This window comes from Haliotis rufescens, unplaced genomic scaffold, assembly GCF_023055435.1.
Source record: "Haliotis rufescens isolate VD_foot unplaced genomic scaffold, xgHalRufe1.0.p SCAF_11, whole genome shotgun sequence".
NCBI lineage: Eukaryota > Metazoa > Mollusca > Gastropoda > Lepetellida > Haliotidae > Haliotis > Haliotis rufescens.
In genome coordinates this window covers 20,802,015-20,820,071 of record NW_025963791.1, presented here as the reverse complement: position 1 = coordinate 20,820,071, position 18,057 = coordinate 20,802,015, and the positions used below count along the sequence as shown (strand labels likewise).

Below are 18,057 nucleotides of genomic sequence, written 5' to 3'. Positions count from 1 at the left end.
TTCAAGGACATTTATCGCATATAAAATCTATTGTGATATTCTGAAATATGATTCAATCTGGTTTTTTCTAGTTTTCTCATGCCTGAAACCTCAACATTTATCTCCTCATAAGAAAGCAACATAACAAAATCTGTGTAAGTAAACATGGGGTTTATATTATATACAAATGATTCACAGAACAAGTATACATTATTGATATTAATAACACTGAGTCCATTTGCACAGCACAATCTTACGACTTAGTACACAATGCTAAGATTGATCATCATGTGCAAATGGTATGCAGTGTGCGAGCTCAGCCTGTGTTACCGCTTATAGATGAAAACCAAGCCTCGCTTTCACACAGGTTATAAATAGATTCAATGCTAAAGGCCCCATAGTGACGTCACAGCCCCTGTCACAGGAAGTGAAAAATCCTGGGCTCTACACCTACCTCATATAAACCTTTTATTACAAATCCTATATGTACATGTAATGTTTTCATATATTTCCCATTTCCACATATGTCAATTTACCAAAATAATACCTAAATATAACCCATCCATGCACTGTAGAGGCTGTGAGAACATGTTTATTGAAGTCACGTGACCTCAAAATATTCTCTCACAGGGTAGAAGTCATTCACAAAAATATGGGTTCCATCTATCTTAAAGGGAGGAGGGGCCATTTCCTATGTTTCCTGCAATCACTGATCACTAAGCTTACTATATCCAACTTAAAACAGGAGGAGCTACAAATGTAAACATGTTTTTAATTGGATAAAAGACAGTCCCCAGTTTCCCCCTCGAAGTGACCAAGAAGTCCCACACAGAGCGGCCAGAAACATAAATACATCTGGCATCTTACTGATAGCATCACATTCTAGTGACAGATATGTTACTTTAGGGCAGTTTAACACCGTTTGTTTAAATTTGAGTTGACTGATATGTCATTGAGGGACTAATTTGTGTGTCAGGGGTCTAAACTGATGGTTTACAGGTTGTGGTGTTTGACATTTGGTTCTTTCTGTCTTAAGCTGTCTGGACATAGTTTGTCAGTGTTATCACACTGAACAGACATTTGCACTTAAATAAATCAGAACTTAAATCTCAAATATGTATTGGTTTGTTAGTTTTAATTAGGGAAAGTAACCCTTCACACCACCGGAAGTAGTCAAGATTTTAGTCAGGTGACCTCTATCAGTAAAATGATTGGCTCAAACCTATCGTCTGCTGTAGCAGTATACTACTTTTACTGTTGTGGTGGACGATTACTTTTGGATTATACCTTGGCTATTGCATTTTTATGCTCGGTCATGGCTAAATTGTGTGTTTCAACTGTTATTTTCTTGGAACTCACTTGGAATACCAGTCTCTTACTAACTATTTATCATGATGCGACTTCCAAGTGACACCACTGGAGATTTGTCAAGTAAGGTATGAACATATTGGAATTCTGGCACCTCTATAACTAATGAATGTTCAAGTGGAAAATATCAAGAGTACATTTATACCAATAAGGCTTGTGTATGCATTAATATTATATAGAAGTTTAAACGCTAGTAGAATTTTGCATCTTGTGAATATATGTGCATTTATGCCATCCAACAAGTCAGAAAAAATAGAAACAAAAGAAAAAATAATGGCATTCCTCCTGAGAAAAATGTAAGACATCGTATCATAATGGTAGCCAATGTCGTCCTTGTCAGGTATGCATACAGTTGGGACAATTTTAAAAAAGATGATCCTCATCATGAAATGAATAAACCTTATTATCCAGGTGAAAAGCATTAATATCCAGTGAATATATTTTGTAACATGGAAAGCTAATAAAAGTACAAAAACGTTGTTTCAGTAGAAACCTCTGTTTAAAAACTCCAGTTGACACAGACTATAAAGTGAATATGTCATCTGCTAGCAAATTGTATTTACTGTTTGTAGGTCGCACTTGAGAACGAGGCTTGGTTTTTACGGGAAAAGATATCAATTACAAAATTGAGGCTAAGCTCGCACACTGATGATTGTATTTACAATAACCAATAAACATGGACGGAATGTCAAAATTCATTTTTAAAACTTCAAGCTGTATTAGAATTAAAAGTTTTAAAACTATAATAGATGGCCTGCATCCAGATTTTCTTTCGTTTCATCTCTTAAATCAAGATTTATGACTTGATCCCATATTTTCCTTAGGGCAGCATTTGGCATGTTCAGTGTGTATGGACGGTGTAGTTGTACTGGGGGCACATCATTGACGTCCTGAGCGAGCTTGCTCTATTTTCCTGCGCACTTGGTTACAGTTAAGGGTTAATTCTGCATGCTGCATTCTGAGACTCTCTAACTGATCCTTAAGATCATCACTTTCATCTTTGCGTTCCTCAAAGTCTCTCAATAAAGGCTCGTTACCAAGTAGACCACAGTTTTGACGTAACCGCTGGTTGTCTATACGCAGTGAGTCTCTTGCTTGTTTTGTCCGAGATAGAATATCACGTCTCTGGAAAAGAAACACATCATTTCGCTGAGACACAGCCTGTGTATTTAAACAACTTCCTATTGTGTTTTAGTGGTTCAGTGAATGCTTTTGTGAAAAGCACATAATGTTATGTTATTATGTTATTAATCATTCTGATAAATCTACCTACTATCTTACTCCAACTTTTGTACATGGTTCTAACCTGAGCTACATAAGCCTCCACATCCTTCAGATTGCCCTTTTGTACACGGTTCTCACCTAAGCTACATAACCCTCCACATCCTTCAGGTTGCCCTTTTGTACACGGTTCTCACCTGAGCTACATAAGCCTCCACATCCTTCAGATTGCCCTTTTGTACACGGTTCTCACCTGAGCTACATAAGCCTCCACATCCTTCAGATTGCCCTTTTGTACACGGTTCTCACCTGAGCTACATAAGCCTCCACATCCTTCAGATTGCCCTTTTGTACACGGTTCTCACCTGAGCTACATAAGCCTCCACATCCTTCAGATTGCCCTTTTCTACACGGTTCTCACCTGAGCTACATAAGCCTCCACATCCTTCAGATTGCCCTTTTGTACACGGTTCTCACCTGAGCTACATAAGCATCCACATCCTTCAGATTGTCCTTTTGTACACGGTTCTCACCTGAGCTACATAAGCCTCCACATCCTTCAGATTGCCCTTTTGTACATGGTTCTCACCTGAGCTACATAAGCCTCCACATCCTTCAGGTTGCCCTTTTGTACACGGTTCTCACCTGAGCTACATAAGCCTCCACATCCTTCAGGTTGCCCTTTTGTACACGGTTCTCACCTGAGCTACATAAGCGTCCACATCCTTCAGATTGCCCTTTTGTACATGGCTCTCACCTGAGCTACATAAGCCTCCACATCCTTCAGGTTGCCCTTTTGTACACGGTTCTCACCTGAGCTACATAAGCATCCACATCCTTCAGATTGCCCTTTTGCACATGGTTCTCACCTGAGCTACATAAGCATCCACATCCTTCAGGTTGCCCTTTTGTACATGGTTCTCACCTGAGCTACATAAGCCTCCACATCCTTCAGATTGCCCTTTTGTACACGGTTCTCACCTGAGCTACATAAGCGTCCACATCCTTCAGATTGCCCTTTTGTACAAGGTTCTCACCTGAGCTACATAAGCGTCCACATCCTTCAGATTGCCCTTTTGTACACGGTTCTCACCTGAGCTACATAACCCTCCACATCCTTCAGATTGCCCTTTTGTACACGGTTCTCACCTGAGTTACATAACCCTCCACATCCTTCAGGTTGCCCTTTTGTACACGGTTCTAACCTGAGCTACATAAGCCTCCACATCCTTCAGGTTGCCCTTTTGTACACGGTTCTCACCTGAGCTACATAACCCTCCACATCCTTCAGATTGCCCTTTTGTACACGGTTCTCACCTGAGCTACATAAGCCTCCACATCCTTCAGATTGCCCTTTTGTACACGGTTCTCACCTGAGCTACATAAGCCTCCACATCCTTCAGATTGCCCTTTTGTACATGGTTCTCACCTGAGCTACATAAGCCTCCACATCCTTCAGGTTGCCCTTTTGTACACGGTTCTTACCTGAGCTACATAAGCCTCCACATCCTTCAGGTTGCCCTTTTGTACATGGTTCTCACCTGAGCTACATAAGCCTCCACATCCTTCAGGTTGCCCTTTTGTACACGGTTCTCACCTGAGCTACATAAGCCTCCACATCCTTCAGATTGCCCTTTTGTACACGGTTCTCACCTGAGCTACATAAGCCTCCACATCCTTCAGATTGCCCTTTTGTACACGGTTCTCACCTGAGCTACATAAGCCTCCACATCCTTCAGATTGCCCTTTTGTACATGGTTCTCACCTGAGCTACATAAGCCTCCACATCCTTCAGATTGCCCTTTTGTACATGGTTTCTCACCTGAGCTACATAAGCCTCCACATCCTTCAGATTGCCCTTTTGTACACGGTTCTCACCTGAGCTACATAAGCCTCCACATCCTTCAGATTGCCCTTTTCTACACGGTTCTCACCTGAGCTACATAAGCCTCCACATCCTTCAGATTGCCCTTTTGTACACGGTTCTCACCTGAGCTACATAAGCATCCACATCCTTCAGATTGTCCTTTTGTACACGGTTCTCACCTGAGCTACATAAGCCTCCACATCCTTCAGATTGCCCTTTTGTACATGGTTCTCACCTGAGCTACATAAGCCTCCACATCCTTCAGGTTGCCCTTTTGTACACGGTTCTCACCTGAGCTACATAAGCCTCCACATCCTTCAGGTTGCCCTTTTGTACACGGTTCTCACCTGAGCTACATAAGCGTCCACATCCTTCAGATTGCCCTTTTGTACATGGCTCTCACCTGAGCTACATAAGCCTCCACATCCTTCAGGTTGCCCTTTTGTACACGGTTCTCACCTGAGCTACATAAGCATCCACATCCTTCAGATTGCCCTTTTGCACATGGTTCTCACCTGAGCTACATAAGCATCCACATCCTTCAGGTTGCCCTTTTGTACACGGTTCTCACCTGAGCTACATAACCCTCCACATCCTTCAGATTGCCCTTTTGTACACGGTTCTCACCTGAGCTACATAAGCGTCCACATCCTTCAGATTGCCCTTTTGTACAAGGTTCTCACCTGAGCTACATAAGCGTCCACATCCTTCAGATTGCCCTTTTGTACACGGTTCTCACCTGAGCTACATAACCCTCCACATCCTTCAGATTGCCCTTTTGTACACGGTTCTCACCTGAGTTACATAACCCTCCACATCCTTCAGGTTGCCCTTTTGTACACGGTTCTAACCTGAGCTACATAAGCCTCCACATCCTTCAGGTTGCCCTTTTGTACACGGTTCTCACCTGAGCTACATAACCCTCCACATCCTTCAGATTGCCCTTTTGTACACGGTTCTCACCTGAGCTACATAAGCCTCCACATCCTTCAGATTGCCCTTTTGTACACGGTTCTCACCTGAGCTACATAAGCCTCCACATCCTTCAGATTGCCCTTTTGTACATGGTTCTCACCTGAGCTACATAAGCCTCCACATCCTTCAGGTTGCCCTTTTGTACACGGTTCTTACCTGAGCTACATAAGCCTCCACATCCTTCAGGTTGCCCTTTTGTACATGGTTCTCACCTGAGCTACATAAGCCTCCACATCCTTCAGATTGCCCTTTTGTACATGGCTCTCACCTGAGCTACATAAGCCTCCACATCCTTCAGGTTGCCCTTTTGTACACGGTTCTCACCTGAGCTACATAAGCATCCACATCCTTCAGATTGCCCTTTTGCACATGGTTCTCACCTGAGCTACATAAGCCTCCACATCCTTCAGGTTGCCCTTTTGTACACGGTTCTCACCTGAGCTACATAAGCCTCCACATCCTTCAGGTTGCCCTTTTGTACACGGTTCTCACCTGAGCTACATAAGCCTCCACATCCTTCAGGTTGCCCTTTTGTACATGGTTCTCACCTGAGCTACATAAGCCTCCACATCCTTCAGATTGCCCTTTTGTACACGGTTCTCACCTGAGCTACATAACCCTCCACATCCTTCAGATTGCCCTTTTGTACACGGTTCTCACCTGAGCTACATAACCCTCCACATCCTTCAGGTTGCCCTTTTGTACACGGTTCTCACCTGAGCTACATAAGCCTCCACATCCTTCAGGTTGCCCTTTTGTACATGGTTCTCACCTGAGCTACATAAGCCTTCACATCCTTCAGGTTGCCCTTTTGTACACGGTTCTCACCTGAGCTACATAAGCATCCACATCCTTCAGGTTGCCCTTCTGTACACGGTTCTCACCTGAGCTACATAACCCTCCACATCCTTCAGGTTGCCCTTTTGTACACGGTTCTCACCTGAGCTACATAAGCCTCCACATCCTTCAGGTTGCCCTTTTGTACATGGTTCTCACCTGAGCTACATAAGCCTTCACATCCTTCAGGTTGCCCTTTTGTACACGGTTCTCACCTGAGCTACATAAGCCTCCACATCCTTCAGGTTGCCCTTCTGTACATGGTTCTCACCTGAGCTACATAAGCCTCCACATCCTTCAGGTTGCCCTTTTGTACACCGTTCTCACCTGAGCTACATAAGCCTCCACATCCTTCAGGTTGCCCTTTTGTACACGGTTCTCACCTGAGCTACATAAGCCTCCACATCCTTCAGGTTGCCCTTTTGCACATGGTTCTCACCTGAGCTACATAAGCCTCCACATCCTTCAGGTTGCCCTTTTGCACATGGTTCTCTGCATACACAAACTGCAGCTTCTCCTTGAGGTGAGTGAGGACCTGCACCGTGCTTGTGATCTTCTTCCTCAACTTCAGCAACTCCTGCAGAGAAAACGTAACGATGATTTCAGTCAGGAGGTTACATATATGCCTTGGGTGGAGCAAAGACTTACAGACTAACAACTTTCTACCCCTGAGGCCTGAGCAAGTCTAATCAGTATTTCAGTATTATCATGTTGTGTCAGTTTTAAATATGGGATGAAAGTGATGTGATGCAGGTCTCAGACATTTACCACTTCAATGAAACTCACATGCATGTGTTTGGTGCTGACAGACCAAGGATCCTTAAACCGACGGACATTATCGTAATAACATTATGTCATTGCATCTGTATTACACTACACATAGGCAATGGGTCAGGGACTTAAAGTGGAAGAATCCATTCTCTTGTGCACTGAAATGTGTGATATCTGTGCCCTATATTGTCGCAATCTATAGTCCTGTTGCTATATGATGCTGGTCGGTACAAATCGATCAGGGTAAGGCCAACCAGTTGTTGATATGATAGGCACACAATTCACACTCATGGGGTAGGAAGACAACCATGACACATCTGCCCCAGAATCCCCATGAGGTGTGGCACGAAGGCTTCTGTTCTTGAATGTAAGCATCACTCATTACCTCATTTCTCTCTTCAATCTTCTCATTGTAAGTCTGGTTCTCAATCTTCAGCTGCTCAAAGTCAATCAGGTGAAGACCTTCGGCCAACTCTTCCTGTGGACACAGAAACCATCACATGTACTATCACAGAAAACATCAATATTATTTTCAGTCTGCTTCAAGAAATCAATCATCAGTCATAATCAATTACTAATATTTTGAGTAACATGGTAGCCTATCCTCCATCACAATGGTGTCAGCTCTCACTCACCTTGGATTTCAGCTGTTGCTCCTTCTTCTTCAGTTTATTTTTCAGTTTGATGTTCTCGAGTCGGACTGTCACAACCTCTCCCTCCTTCCTGTTGGCATTGGACAGATACTGCTCGATGTCCTGGAACAGCCATTAGAAAGTTGGTGAAATGTAAACTGTAGTGTGATCAAATTAAAAATACACTACTGTGGCAGCCATAAGCCATACCCTTCAAGCCAGACCCATGGCAATAGTTACATTACTTCCTGGCCTTCTACATCTTGTCAACACTTGTCCAAAAATGATGATGATGATGATGACTGCACACATCTCAGCTCCCGGGGAAGAATACAACTCAGATGTTATTATCTATATAGATAAGCAGTATAATTAACACTCCACTGAATAGGCATCTAGAGTACAACTGTAACTGTAAATGAGTCTTCCATCACTGACCTTGGGTGGGATAGGTTTGCCAGAGCGACTGTTGATGGCGTTGAGTGCCACCTGGTTGCGGAAGTCCATAAACTTGCTCCTCTCCTCATCAACCTTGGCCTTCTTCTCCTCACACCTGTCCTTGAACTCCTCGATCAGTAACTGGGAGTTCTCCCCCTCGTGTTGCTCCTGCCGACGCAGTTCCTCCAGCTGAGCTGAAAGGACATCATCCAGTGAACAAGATTAGTCATAATTATTCCCAGTCTGTCCCCTACATGTCATAACATCGGGACATGAGGGGTTGGTCTTTTCATAAGTTTTCAGACTTTTATTGATTCCTGGATTCATATTATTAACCTATGGCTACCTACCCATATATTTGAGGTATCTTTGTTCCTGGTCAGTGACATTTTTGTCATAGTCTTGTCTCTCGTCGGCCTTCTTCTTCCTGAAGTACTCGGCCAGCTTGTGCTGCAGCTGGTAGTTCTGCCCCTGCAGCTGTTCCCTCTCCTGTAGAGCAGCCTGCAACACCACACACATCTCACTGTGTTGTCTGTCTCACTCACTCACCCACACTGCCGTCCCTTCCACCCAGCCCTTACTGTAATGCTAGAGCCTATATGAAGTCTACAAGTCTAGATTTCCACCATCTTCCCGAGGCAAGGGAGTTAACTGACTATAAAAGTCAAGTTTCATCCCTTGCCGAACTAGGTTGCAATTTTCAGTGTCGATCATATCGCCATCAGTGGCTATTACGGTTATGTCCTTTCTATATCACTGCTATGGACTAATCAGATTACACCTCTCATATTCCTTGCAATTGCTTCCAACAAAATGGCGGCGCCCAGTGAAGACGATCTGGTCAACAATCAAAATCAGTATTGTGTTAAAACAGGTCTTACTTCGCGAAGTGCATCAAATCAGGTGAGTACCTTGAATAAAAACACGAAAAGATTTGGGAAATATCTGTTGACACTGAGTCGGGGGTACATATGGTTTGCAAATCCTGCACTCGACCGAAATCTGCACACAGTTTACGAACCGGATGTCGTTTTCATTACACGATTTTGATTGGACTATGCATAAACTCACTAGTCCAGTCAAAATATAACTCCATAATTTCAGCCTAGTTCAGCAAGGGTGGAAACTGGACTATTATAATCAGTTAACTCCCCTGCCTCGGGAAGATGAATTTCACAGGTTCAGGCTGAATGACCCATCTCCCACTGATTATTTTACCATTGGACCATGTGTCACATAAGTCACATTGATTACTTACTCTTGAACCCTGTAATAAATATGTCACATTGTTTTATTTTACCTTGGACCCTGTCTTTTATGCCTGGGACACTGATTGATATGAGTCCCGAATATGTAATCATATGTTGTTATCAAGTGAGGGAGTGAGTTGGGTTTAACACCGCTGTTAACAGTATTCCAGTTATATCACGACATGTGAGCTTAATGTCGGAGAAAAGCCCGAAGTGATGCAGGTCGCAGACGTTTACCACTTTGGTGAAACCCACAAGCACAGGTGTGGTCCTGACAAACCTAGAAACATAATCAGGGCAAACCAGGATTTGAACCAACTCACAGCTAATTGCAGCGCCTTGGACGACTGGGCCACCGTGCCCCATTGTTGTTGTCAAGGCATCATTTACACCAACATCGATGTACTCTCACAAGGGTATCACAGGGGGATTTAACACATCACAAAGTGAGATTTGAAGGTCAGCACATACATGATATCTCTCTATGAGCAGATCTCTGTCAAACTCGGGTTCTTCAGCTTCCACTTCATCATCTCCTTCCCTCTCCTCCCTCTCATCCTCCTCATACAACGTCTGCTGAACCGGCTCACCCATCTCTGGAGATGCTGAAACACCAACAACATCATTTTAGGAGAGCAAATCAGTGAATAGTACATGGTACATCCATCAGTCAACAAGTTTCCCATTACCAACAGAGTAGATGTCTTTGCTTTAAAGGATGTATTTAACTGGTGCTGCCAGTGATGACAGCTTACCTTTCTGAGCATTCAAATATTAATGAAGTAAAGGCAAACTATCAAAGTCAGGGCAAGTAAAATTGCTTTTGTCACAGACTGGAGTGAGTGAGTGAATGAGTATGGTTTTACGCCACTTTTAGCAATATTCCAGCAATATCACAACGGGGGACACCAGAAATGGGCTTCACACATTGTTCCCATGTCGGGAATCGAACCCGGGTCTTCGGCATGACGAGCGAACCCTGTAACCACTAGGCCACCTGATCACAGACTGGAAGGCACAACGTATCACTGATGTAAGTCTCGATAGGTAATTCTAACATCTATGTGAAAATGCTGATATGTTTGAACTTTGTAATAAGTTGAATTCGAAGATCTTCAAATGCACCTGCTCTCAACCAATGTACATCAATTAATCAAAACAGTTTCAACAGAAGGAACTGAAAGCTTTGTAAAAGAAGAAATTTACCTTGTCTATCTGGTGTGGTTGGAACCAACATGTCTGGTTGGATTGTCTCCCCTTGATCACCAGTAGGAGTTGGCTCCCTTGATAGTTTCTCCCCAACACCCAAAGTACTCTCTGGCCTCTCTCCCTCAGCAAATGTGTCACTCTGGTTGAAAAGTTACATAGTATCAAAATTGATATTTGGTTAAATAATCATCTGCAGATGATTAGAAAAAAGAATGAAGCATTATTATTTGTTGTCTAAATATAAACAATGATTAATAATGATCGTTCAATTCAACAGATGAGTTGTGCTAATTAGTGGCAGGTCATGTTCCCCTGTAAGTATATTTGTAACAGTTAATTATAAAGAAGCAGCTGATACAACTAATTCACATATTTTGGTGCTCATTCTGTTAATGTCCTTTATACTCGCCATGCACATGTATGCAAAAATATATAACTTTTTGGAAAACAAGATTTCAGGCTATGTGAAAAATGACAGATGTAATGATTGTATGGTGTATAGCCTTATCTAATAAAACATCTATTAAGCACCTGATGTCACAGATATATATAGTTTGTCAACAGAAACAAATCTAGGTAAGATTTTCTTATGATTAGTCATTAGTCAACACTGCAGTGTTGTGTGGAAACAGAATAACATTTTAATTTATGTCAAATGATATATCACTATCATAACAATAAAAAAATATAAATCTAACAATTGTGGACTTATAAAATACAAAAAAAATCCGAGATTTTCAAGAATTTGATATTCTTACTCTATTCAAGTGTAAAAACATTATTTACCTGAGGCAGGGGTGACTTGCCCTCCTCTTCTCTCGGGGTGTCAGTCTGTTCAGCCCCTTCCTCCTTAGCTTCACCCTCAGCCTGCGCCTCCCCATCTCCTGCCTCAGCCGGCCCTTCCCCAGTTTCAGCAGGTGCTTGTTCTCCCTCAGCTGCCCCTTCCGCTCCACCCTCCCCATCTGCTTCCCCCTCTGGCTTCACCTCCCCATCAGGTGCCTCCTTACCCTCTCCCTCTGCCTCACCCCCCTCTGTCACAGCCTCCCCGCCTTCTTCCACTGCTGGTTCACCTTGAAAAAAGAGGCCATGCTTAGCACACTGAAACAACTACTAATACACACGTTTTTCAGTCGCATACTTGAAGTTATCAAGTGAGACCTTTATTCAGTAAAATAAAACGAATAAAAAATCAAAACAAGCACAAAAAGTAGAAATAGGCTTTTATCGTTATTCTATTCATCTCCAAATCTCAGTGTTAAACAAATATACCCTGATGTCTCTCCACTTACGGTCTGCGACTTTAGCCACTACTCCAAAGCCAAGTCTAGTAAAATTAGGTTTGGTCAGTTAAGAACAGGTCATTAATGCCATATGATAACAGTAAAATCTATTGAAAATTATGCTAGGACTAAGAGCCATGTTTGTGGCAGTGGACAAAGGTTTGAGCACAGACTGCACTTGTGTACTGGAGTGATGTGGTGTACTAGGTAGATGCTGTGGATGAAAACAGGCTAAATACACAATTTAACACTGATTTACAAGTGTGTGTTTTTCTTACATCAATGTGTAACAACATGGCCATTAACGACATGTTCAACCAGAGCATCATCACCTACACCTTTTCTACACATGGGCAAGACCAGATAATGGCTCCTACCTTCCTTTTTTTCTGCCTCTCCCTCAGTTTGTTGCTCTCCCTCCCCTGCTGCGGGGGTCTGGGGTTTCTCCTCTCCATCCTCAGTTTTCTCTCCCTCAACAGCCCCTCCTTCACCTTCACCAGCAGGAGTTGCTTCCCCTTCCTTAGCTTCTCCTTCAGCTGGGGCTTCGGCCTCAGGTGCTGGGAATGATTATTCTAATAAAACAAGCCGTTCCCAGGACAAACACCATCATGACTGGTGGATAACTTGAATTTTAAATTAATCCTAAATTGGAAGTATTTTTGTCAGTGCAATTATTTAATTGCACTAACAAAAATAATTCGAAATTAGGATTCAAACATGGTAATGTCAGCAAGACAGGACTATTTCTTTAGCAAAATATATTTGAATATATATACATGTATATCAAAACATGTTTTCGAGACTAGCTACTAGGCCAAGAAAATTTATACTACACTGAGGTTTTAGCATGTTTGGGTATGAGATCTATTTTGGGAAACATTAATATACAAATCTGCATGTGTGTGTGTATTATTTAACAATACAATCAGCAATATTACATCCATATGATGATATCCTGTAAGTTATCAAGTCTTGACCAGACATTCCAGGGATCGATATTATGAAAAATGATCCATGCCACAAATATACAAATGAAGTAAATATAGTCCATTAAAGTCTGAAGAATAAGCTGTTATTGTGATTTCAGTTACACAATACAAATAGTCTGCAACAACAATGTTCCACTGGATGAGTCAAAAAGACTTTCAATTTTCATTATCCTCCCTATATATTTACTCTATGTAAAAAAACAAGTCAATAAGTATGATTATATTTAATCTATCTACCTGCATCCCCATCAGGTTGTTTCTCTCCCTCCTGCTCAGCCTGCTCTCCCCCTCCATCGCCTCCCGTCCCCTCCGGAACCTCTTCAGGTGCAGCACCTTCTGCAGGTGCTTCTGCAGGTACTTCAGCAGGATCAGCAGCAGCCTCTGTGGCTGGAGGTGTTGCCTCCTCAGTTGCCTCAGTTGCTTCAGCTTGCTCAGGAGCTGCAGGTGTTTCTGTTTCCTACAAAAGTAGTTAGTATTCTTCAATTTCCAACATATCACTGGGCTGCCTGCTGTGTCACCAAGGCACCTATTACACAGGTATTCACTTTGGAAGATATCTTCCCATGGCAAGAGAGTAAACTGACTTTAAACGTCCAGTTTCCACCCTTGACGAACTGGGCTGGAGTTCCTGGGCTCGATCGTAACGCCACCAGTGGCTATTATGAGTTATGTCCCTTTTAAGCCTCTCCTATGGACCAATCAGATTCCATCACTTGCATTTGTTTCAAACAAAACGGTGGCGCCCAGTCAAGACGATCTGATCGTTAATCAAGATCTATGTTGTGATAAAACGGGTCTTACATCACGAAGTGCATCAAATTGCGCGGGCACCTTTATAAAAAACATGAAAAGATTTGGAAAATATCTGTTGACAACGAGTTGGTGGTGGACATTCTTTGCAAATACTGCAATCGACCAAAATCTGCGCGACAGTTTACGGATTTCCATAATACCAGCCTAGTTCAACAAGGGTGGAAACTGGACTTTTATAGTCAGTTTACTCCCTTGCCTCGGGAAGATGATTGGAGGACTGAGTTGTTGAGTCCTCTCTGCCAAAAACTTGAATGAGTTTAATATGTGGTTATCATTTTTACAGATTGCAAATGCACAAACCTGATTTTATCATGAGATTGAAAGCACACATGATTTTAGTATACACACCCTTTTTTAGGGATCCAGATCTATTTGGTACACAATACAGGTGTTGCCGACAGCCTTATTTCTACTTTGATCCATCTTAAGGCTGCACCTCAACTGTCTACATATAAGGAGTTGTACGTGCTACCCATACCTGACTTATCGCCTAAGATCGGAAAAGTGAAGGTTGTGTGAAAATTATGCTCATGCGGCACTGGATCTACCTCTGGCTATAAAATTACTCAGAGGTGGAGAATATTAAATTTCCTATTTGATTGTGTAAAGTTAACTGCAAATATTAAACCGGTTTAAAAAAAATACACTTCTAAGTGTTGTCCGAGAATTTATTCTGTGTTGAAAAACAGTAAATTTATCCGCTTTTTATCGTACACCGATAAAAGTACTGTGCAACAAATTTTTTTATTTAGACGCTTTACGGAAACTGTGAGCGAACAAAATACTGCCTAATAGCTGAACGACATAACTACGTATCAAATGGTGTTATATGCATATGTATAACGACATACATTCAATGCCTAAAATACATGCCGTAAATGACGAAAACTGATTTTTCTCTATGATGTCAAAAGGCGATGGAGAAGTTACACACGTACAAAGAAAAGGGGGCATAACTCTGCTATGCTTAGCACTAGTTGTAATCAAATGTAATGAAATACCCCAAAAAATAACACCATTCCTTTTGACGTCATGGCTGGTTTTATGTCTTTGATAACATCGGAGAAAGACGACTCTGGTATTTTGATTGATATATATCTCCCTTAATTTGAAAATCTTGATGTGTAAAACGGAATTTGACGCTTTTTCGATACAGCATAAAATCACTGCTTTCACCAAGTAAATAATGTCTTGAATATGTAAACAATTAGATAGTCTATCGTGGATCTTAACTGGACAAGACACGAACCTGTTTGGCATCAATTTACGTAATGAAATACCCAAAAGAATATTCCAAAACAACCAAAATTATATTCAATATTGGACATATAATTGTTCATTATTATGTTATTATTTCTCTTCATCTCGTCTCAGAATTACACAATAAAAGATGCTAAGAAAGCTTTATTGGTATAGAATTATCAGGATAATCGTATAAGGTTGAACCAACGGAGTACCTGGCATGGGTTTTTCTTAAATACTTTTTTACAATTCCTGGAGAAATAAAGTAAACAGTTTAATATCTTGTGATCACAATATTGAAAAAAGAAAGAACCCATTGATTTATGTAATGCAAAACGAAAGGAATAAATCATAAATTGTTTGTGACTAACGCGCACCTGGCGAATTGTTAGATATCACTGTTCGGTGTATCGAACGACATAAAAAAAATTCCAAGACCAAGACAATTCTTTCAGAAATGTGTGCATATATTTTAACGAAAAATATTATCCATTTTCTTAAAGTAATATATTCAGCTTTAGTTATAAGATAAAATGAAACGGCTATTCATGGACATTGGTTATATGAACTTATAATATTGACTATTACACATCCCAATAAATACATACATGCTGCAGTTACATTTACACTTCATCTTGTAACACCTGTCCAAAGGAAAGAAATATCATATTCGACACTATAAAGCTATCAATTATGATGTAATCAATGTTCAAACAAACAGGAGGTTATCAAAGTTTTGTCCATACATGTTGTGGCCTATATTTACGTATGATATCATTTTGAACATTGACAAATATCCAAAGTGAAATTATTTGTGTGAAAAAATGTATAAAAGATGTGCAAAATCTACATCATGACTGAAACTGTAAACAGCATGGTACAATGATCGTGTGCACTCTCATTCAAGGACCTTCACCTCAAAGAAATTACCAAATATGTACAACAATGTTGACATATGACATCACTACCGGTGACCGACTTTTACAAAATGGCGTGTTCACTGTCATCAGTACGCGGGACTTTACAAGGGGACTTTCGTTGATTCAGGGTTCGTATATGTATATATGTGACATGTAAGTAATCAGAAACATTCTGATAATCTGTGTACTGTTATTTGTTGTTATAATTTTCATTGCAACCAACGGAAATAGTCAGAAATTCCGATAAATACTGTTGTCGCTGTCCATGATTTTGCGTCAGTCATGGCGTCACACAGGACAGTAACTTTGATAATTTCTGTTGAAACTATCAAATCATTGCAATGTATCTCTTTTAAATTCCATAATTCTTCCTACAATTCTCTTCCCATGCATATTCTGAAAATGTTGAGCCAAATAGAAGAATGGAAAACAAATAGATGGGTGGAAAGCTCAAAATAGGAGAAAATGCTACACTGTGTAAAATCTGAATTTTGCTTTGTTTACATTTCAAACAAGTGCAGATTTTTTAGGACAGCATTCGTTTTCACAACCAACTTATTTTGCTTGATTTCATCTAGCCACTTTGTATTGGTGACAAAGACCATTGGTCATTTGATTCTAAAATGTATGAGGAATTCAAAGATGTATATATGGCAGCTAAGTTTGAAATATACGTGATGTTACAGACGTCTCATAACAGGTGTACCTGAAACCTGAAGTTGTAAACACTATCCAATATGGTGGAAAGTTTACTTCGGCGTTCGTGTTTGCATATTTTCCAAAACATCCGAAACGATTCTAGGGTTATTGGAGACGTTTTGGGATTATCATTGGTGATTTGATAAGAGACACATACCCATGATCACTAATATGCTATTTTTGAAATTCATTTCTCTGAGTAAATATCCGAAATCTAGATTTCAAAACATGCTGTAAATAACGCCGTGAGTGGTGATTTAGTAATGCTAAAAAATTGCGACATTTACGATGAACCTGATTTTCAGAGGTCATTTTCAGTACTTTTGCGTGGCCTAAAATGGCAGTGGATGATACCACAGAACAGGGAATTTCCCACCTTATTCAAAACTGTGAAGAGTATTTGTGTGGGTGATGAATTTTGAAGTTTATTGGACTTCAAAGTGAGGGTTGTAGAGGAAGGCACCCAGGGGGTTGAGTGTTAGGATTTTTAGATTTTTTTAAAAATGGAAATATAAACAAAACGTGCAATGAACTTTATGATGATGCGGGTGGTGCCTGAGAACCAAGACTATTATTTTTTCAGCCTAAAATGTTTTCTGTAATACTTGTTACACTAAACACTAATTAGTAGTGAAAATAAGAAGTGAAAACGTTGTTCTGGCCGTTTTGACTATGGGTTAGAGACCATTTTGACACTTTTTCGTGGCCGTTTTGACTTTTGAGTTTTGGAAGGTTTTGTCTTGAGGCCGTTTGGACCACGACCCCATAATTATACCAAGAACACTATGTTATTGATCACTGACTTCGCGCCGTAAGTGTGATGTCAGTATATTTTCTCATTTATAAACGCACTACCATGCATAGCCAATCAGTGCTTATATATATTTTGCCTATTTTACCTCTATAATATTATATACATCATACATAACATGGACAGTCAATTGTCACCTGTTAGCCTGGTAGTATAGCCTACAGTAATCAACACCTTTCTGATGTTGACGTTTCTTGTAATTTGTTACAGGCAAATAAATACATTTTAATGAAACTCCGTCTTCGAATACTTGTCTGGGACAACTAGAAGCCGGACCCTGCGACACAGGTAGTTGGGGACTGATGCACGATATCTATTTAATGTTTCATTAATGAAATGTATTAGTAGTACTAAAACACTAGAGATCTTATTCTGCCGTTTTTCGTCCCTCTGAAGTTGACAGCTGGTAAAGAAAGTGGAGATCGGAGTTTCGTGAAAGACAAAACGTTTGCTTTACATTGTACCCTATTATAGCTATATATCTGGCCGGGAGGTGGCATCGCCAACACACAAGCATGCGATAATTTAGGGTTAGGATTTTGTAAAACTTACTTGTGTGTCCGCCATCTTGGTTGTCAAGTAAACTGTACACTATGGGTATGCCGGGAAGTATTTCCTGGGCTCCGTCTCGCGCACATGCACTGTTAAAGCTTCTTCACAGCGCGTGTAACTTCATTTATACTCTGGGAGTAAACAACTATCGTTGTGAGGAGCTCGCTCCTAATCCAACAGCGCAGTCATAACAGTAGTTTATGG

General features: G+C 41.0%; 1 protein-coding gene across 1 annotated transcript; it reads right to left on the bottom strand.

Moving 5' to 3' along the window:
* Positions 1 to 133: 133 nt before the first annotated feature.
* LOC124137236 (coiled-coil domain-containing protein 96-like) lies at positions 134 to 17,988 on the bottom strand. Its single transcript, XM_048392400.1, has 13 exons — positions 17,854 to 17,988; positions 13,054 to 13,273; positions 12,205 to 12,384; positions 11,334 to 11,617; positions 10,545 to 10,686; positions 9,810 to 9,943; positions 8,439 to 8,589; positions 8,089 to 8,282; positions 7,654 to 7,773; positions 7,404 to 7,496; positions 6,687 to 6,824; positions 1,996 to 2,472; positions 134 to 280 (listed from the first exon to the last, which is right to left on the bottom strand). Exons 1-12 carry the CDS (start codon positions 17,866 to 17,868, stop codon positions 2,227 to 2,229), a joined length of 1,917 nt encoding a protein of 638 aa, XP_048248357.1. The 5' UTR covers positions 17,869 to 17,988; the 3' UTR covers positions 134 to 280; positions 1,996 to 2,226.
* Positions 17,989 to 18,057: the final 69 nt, after the last annotated feature.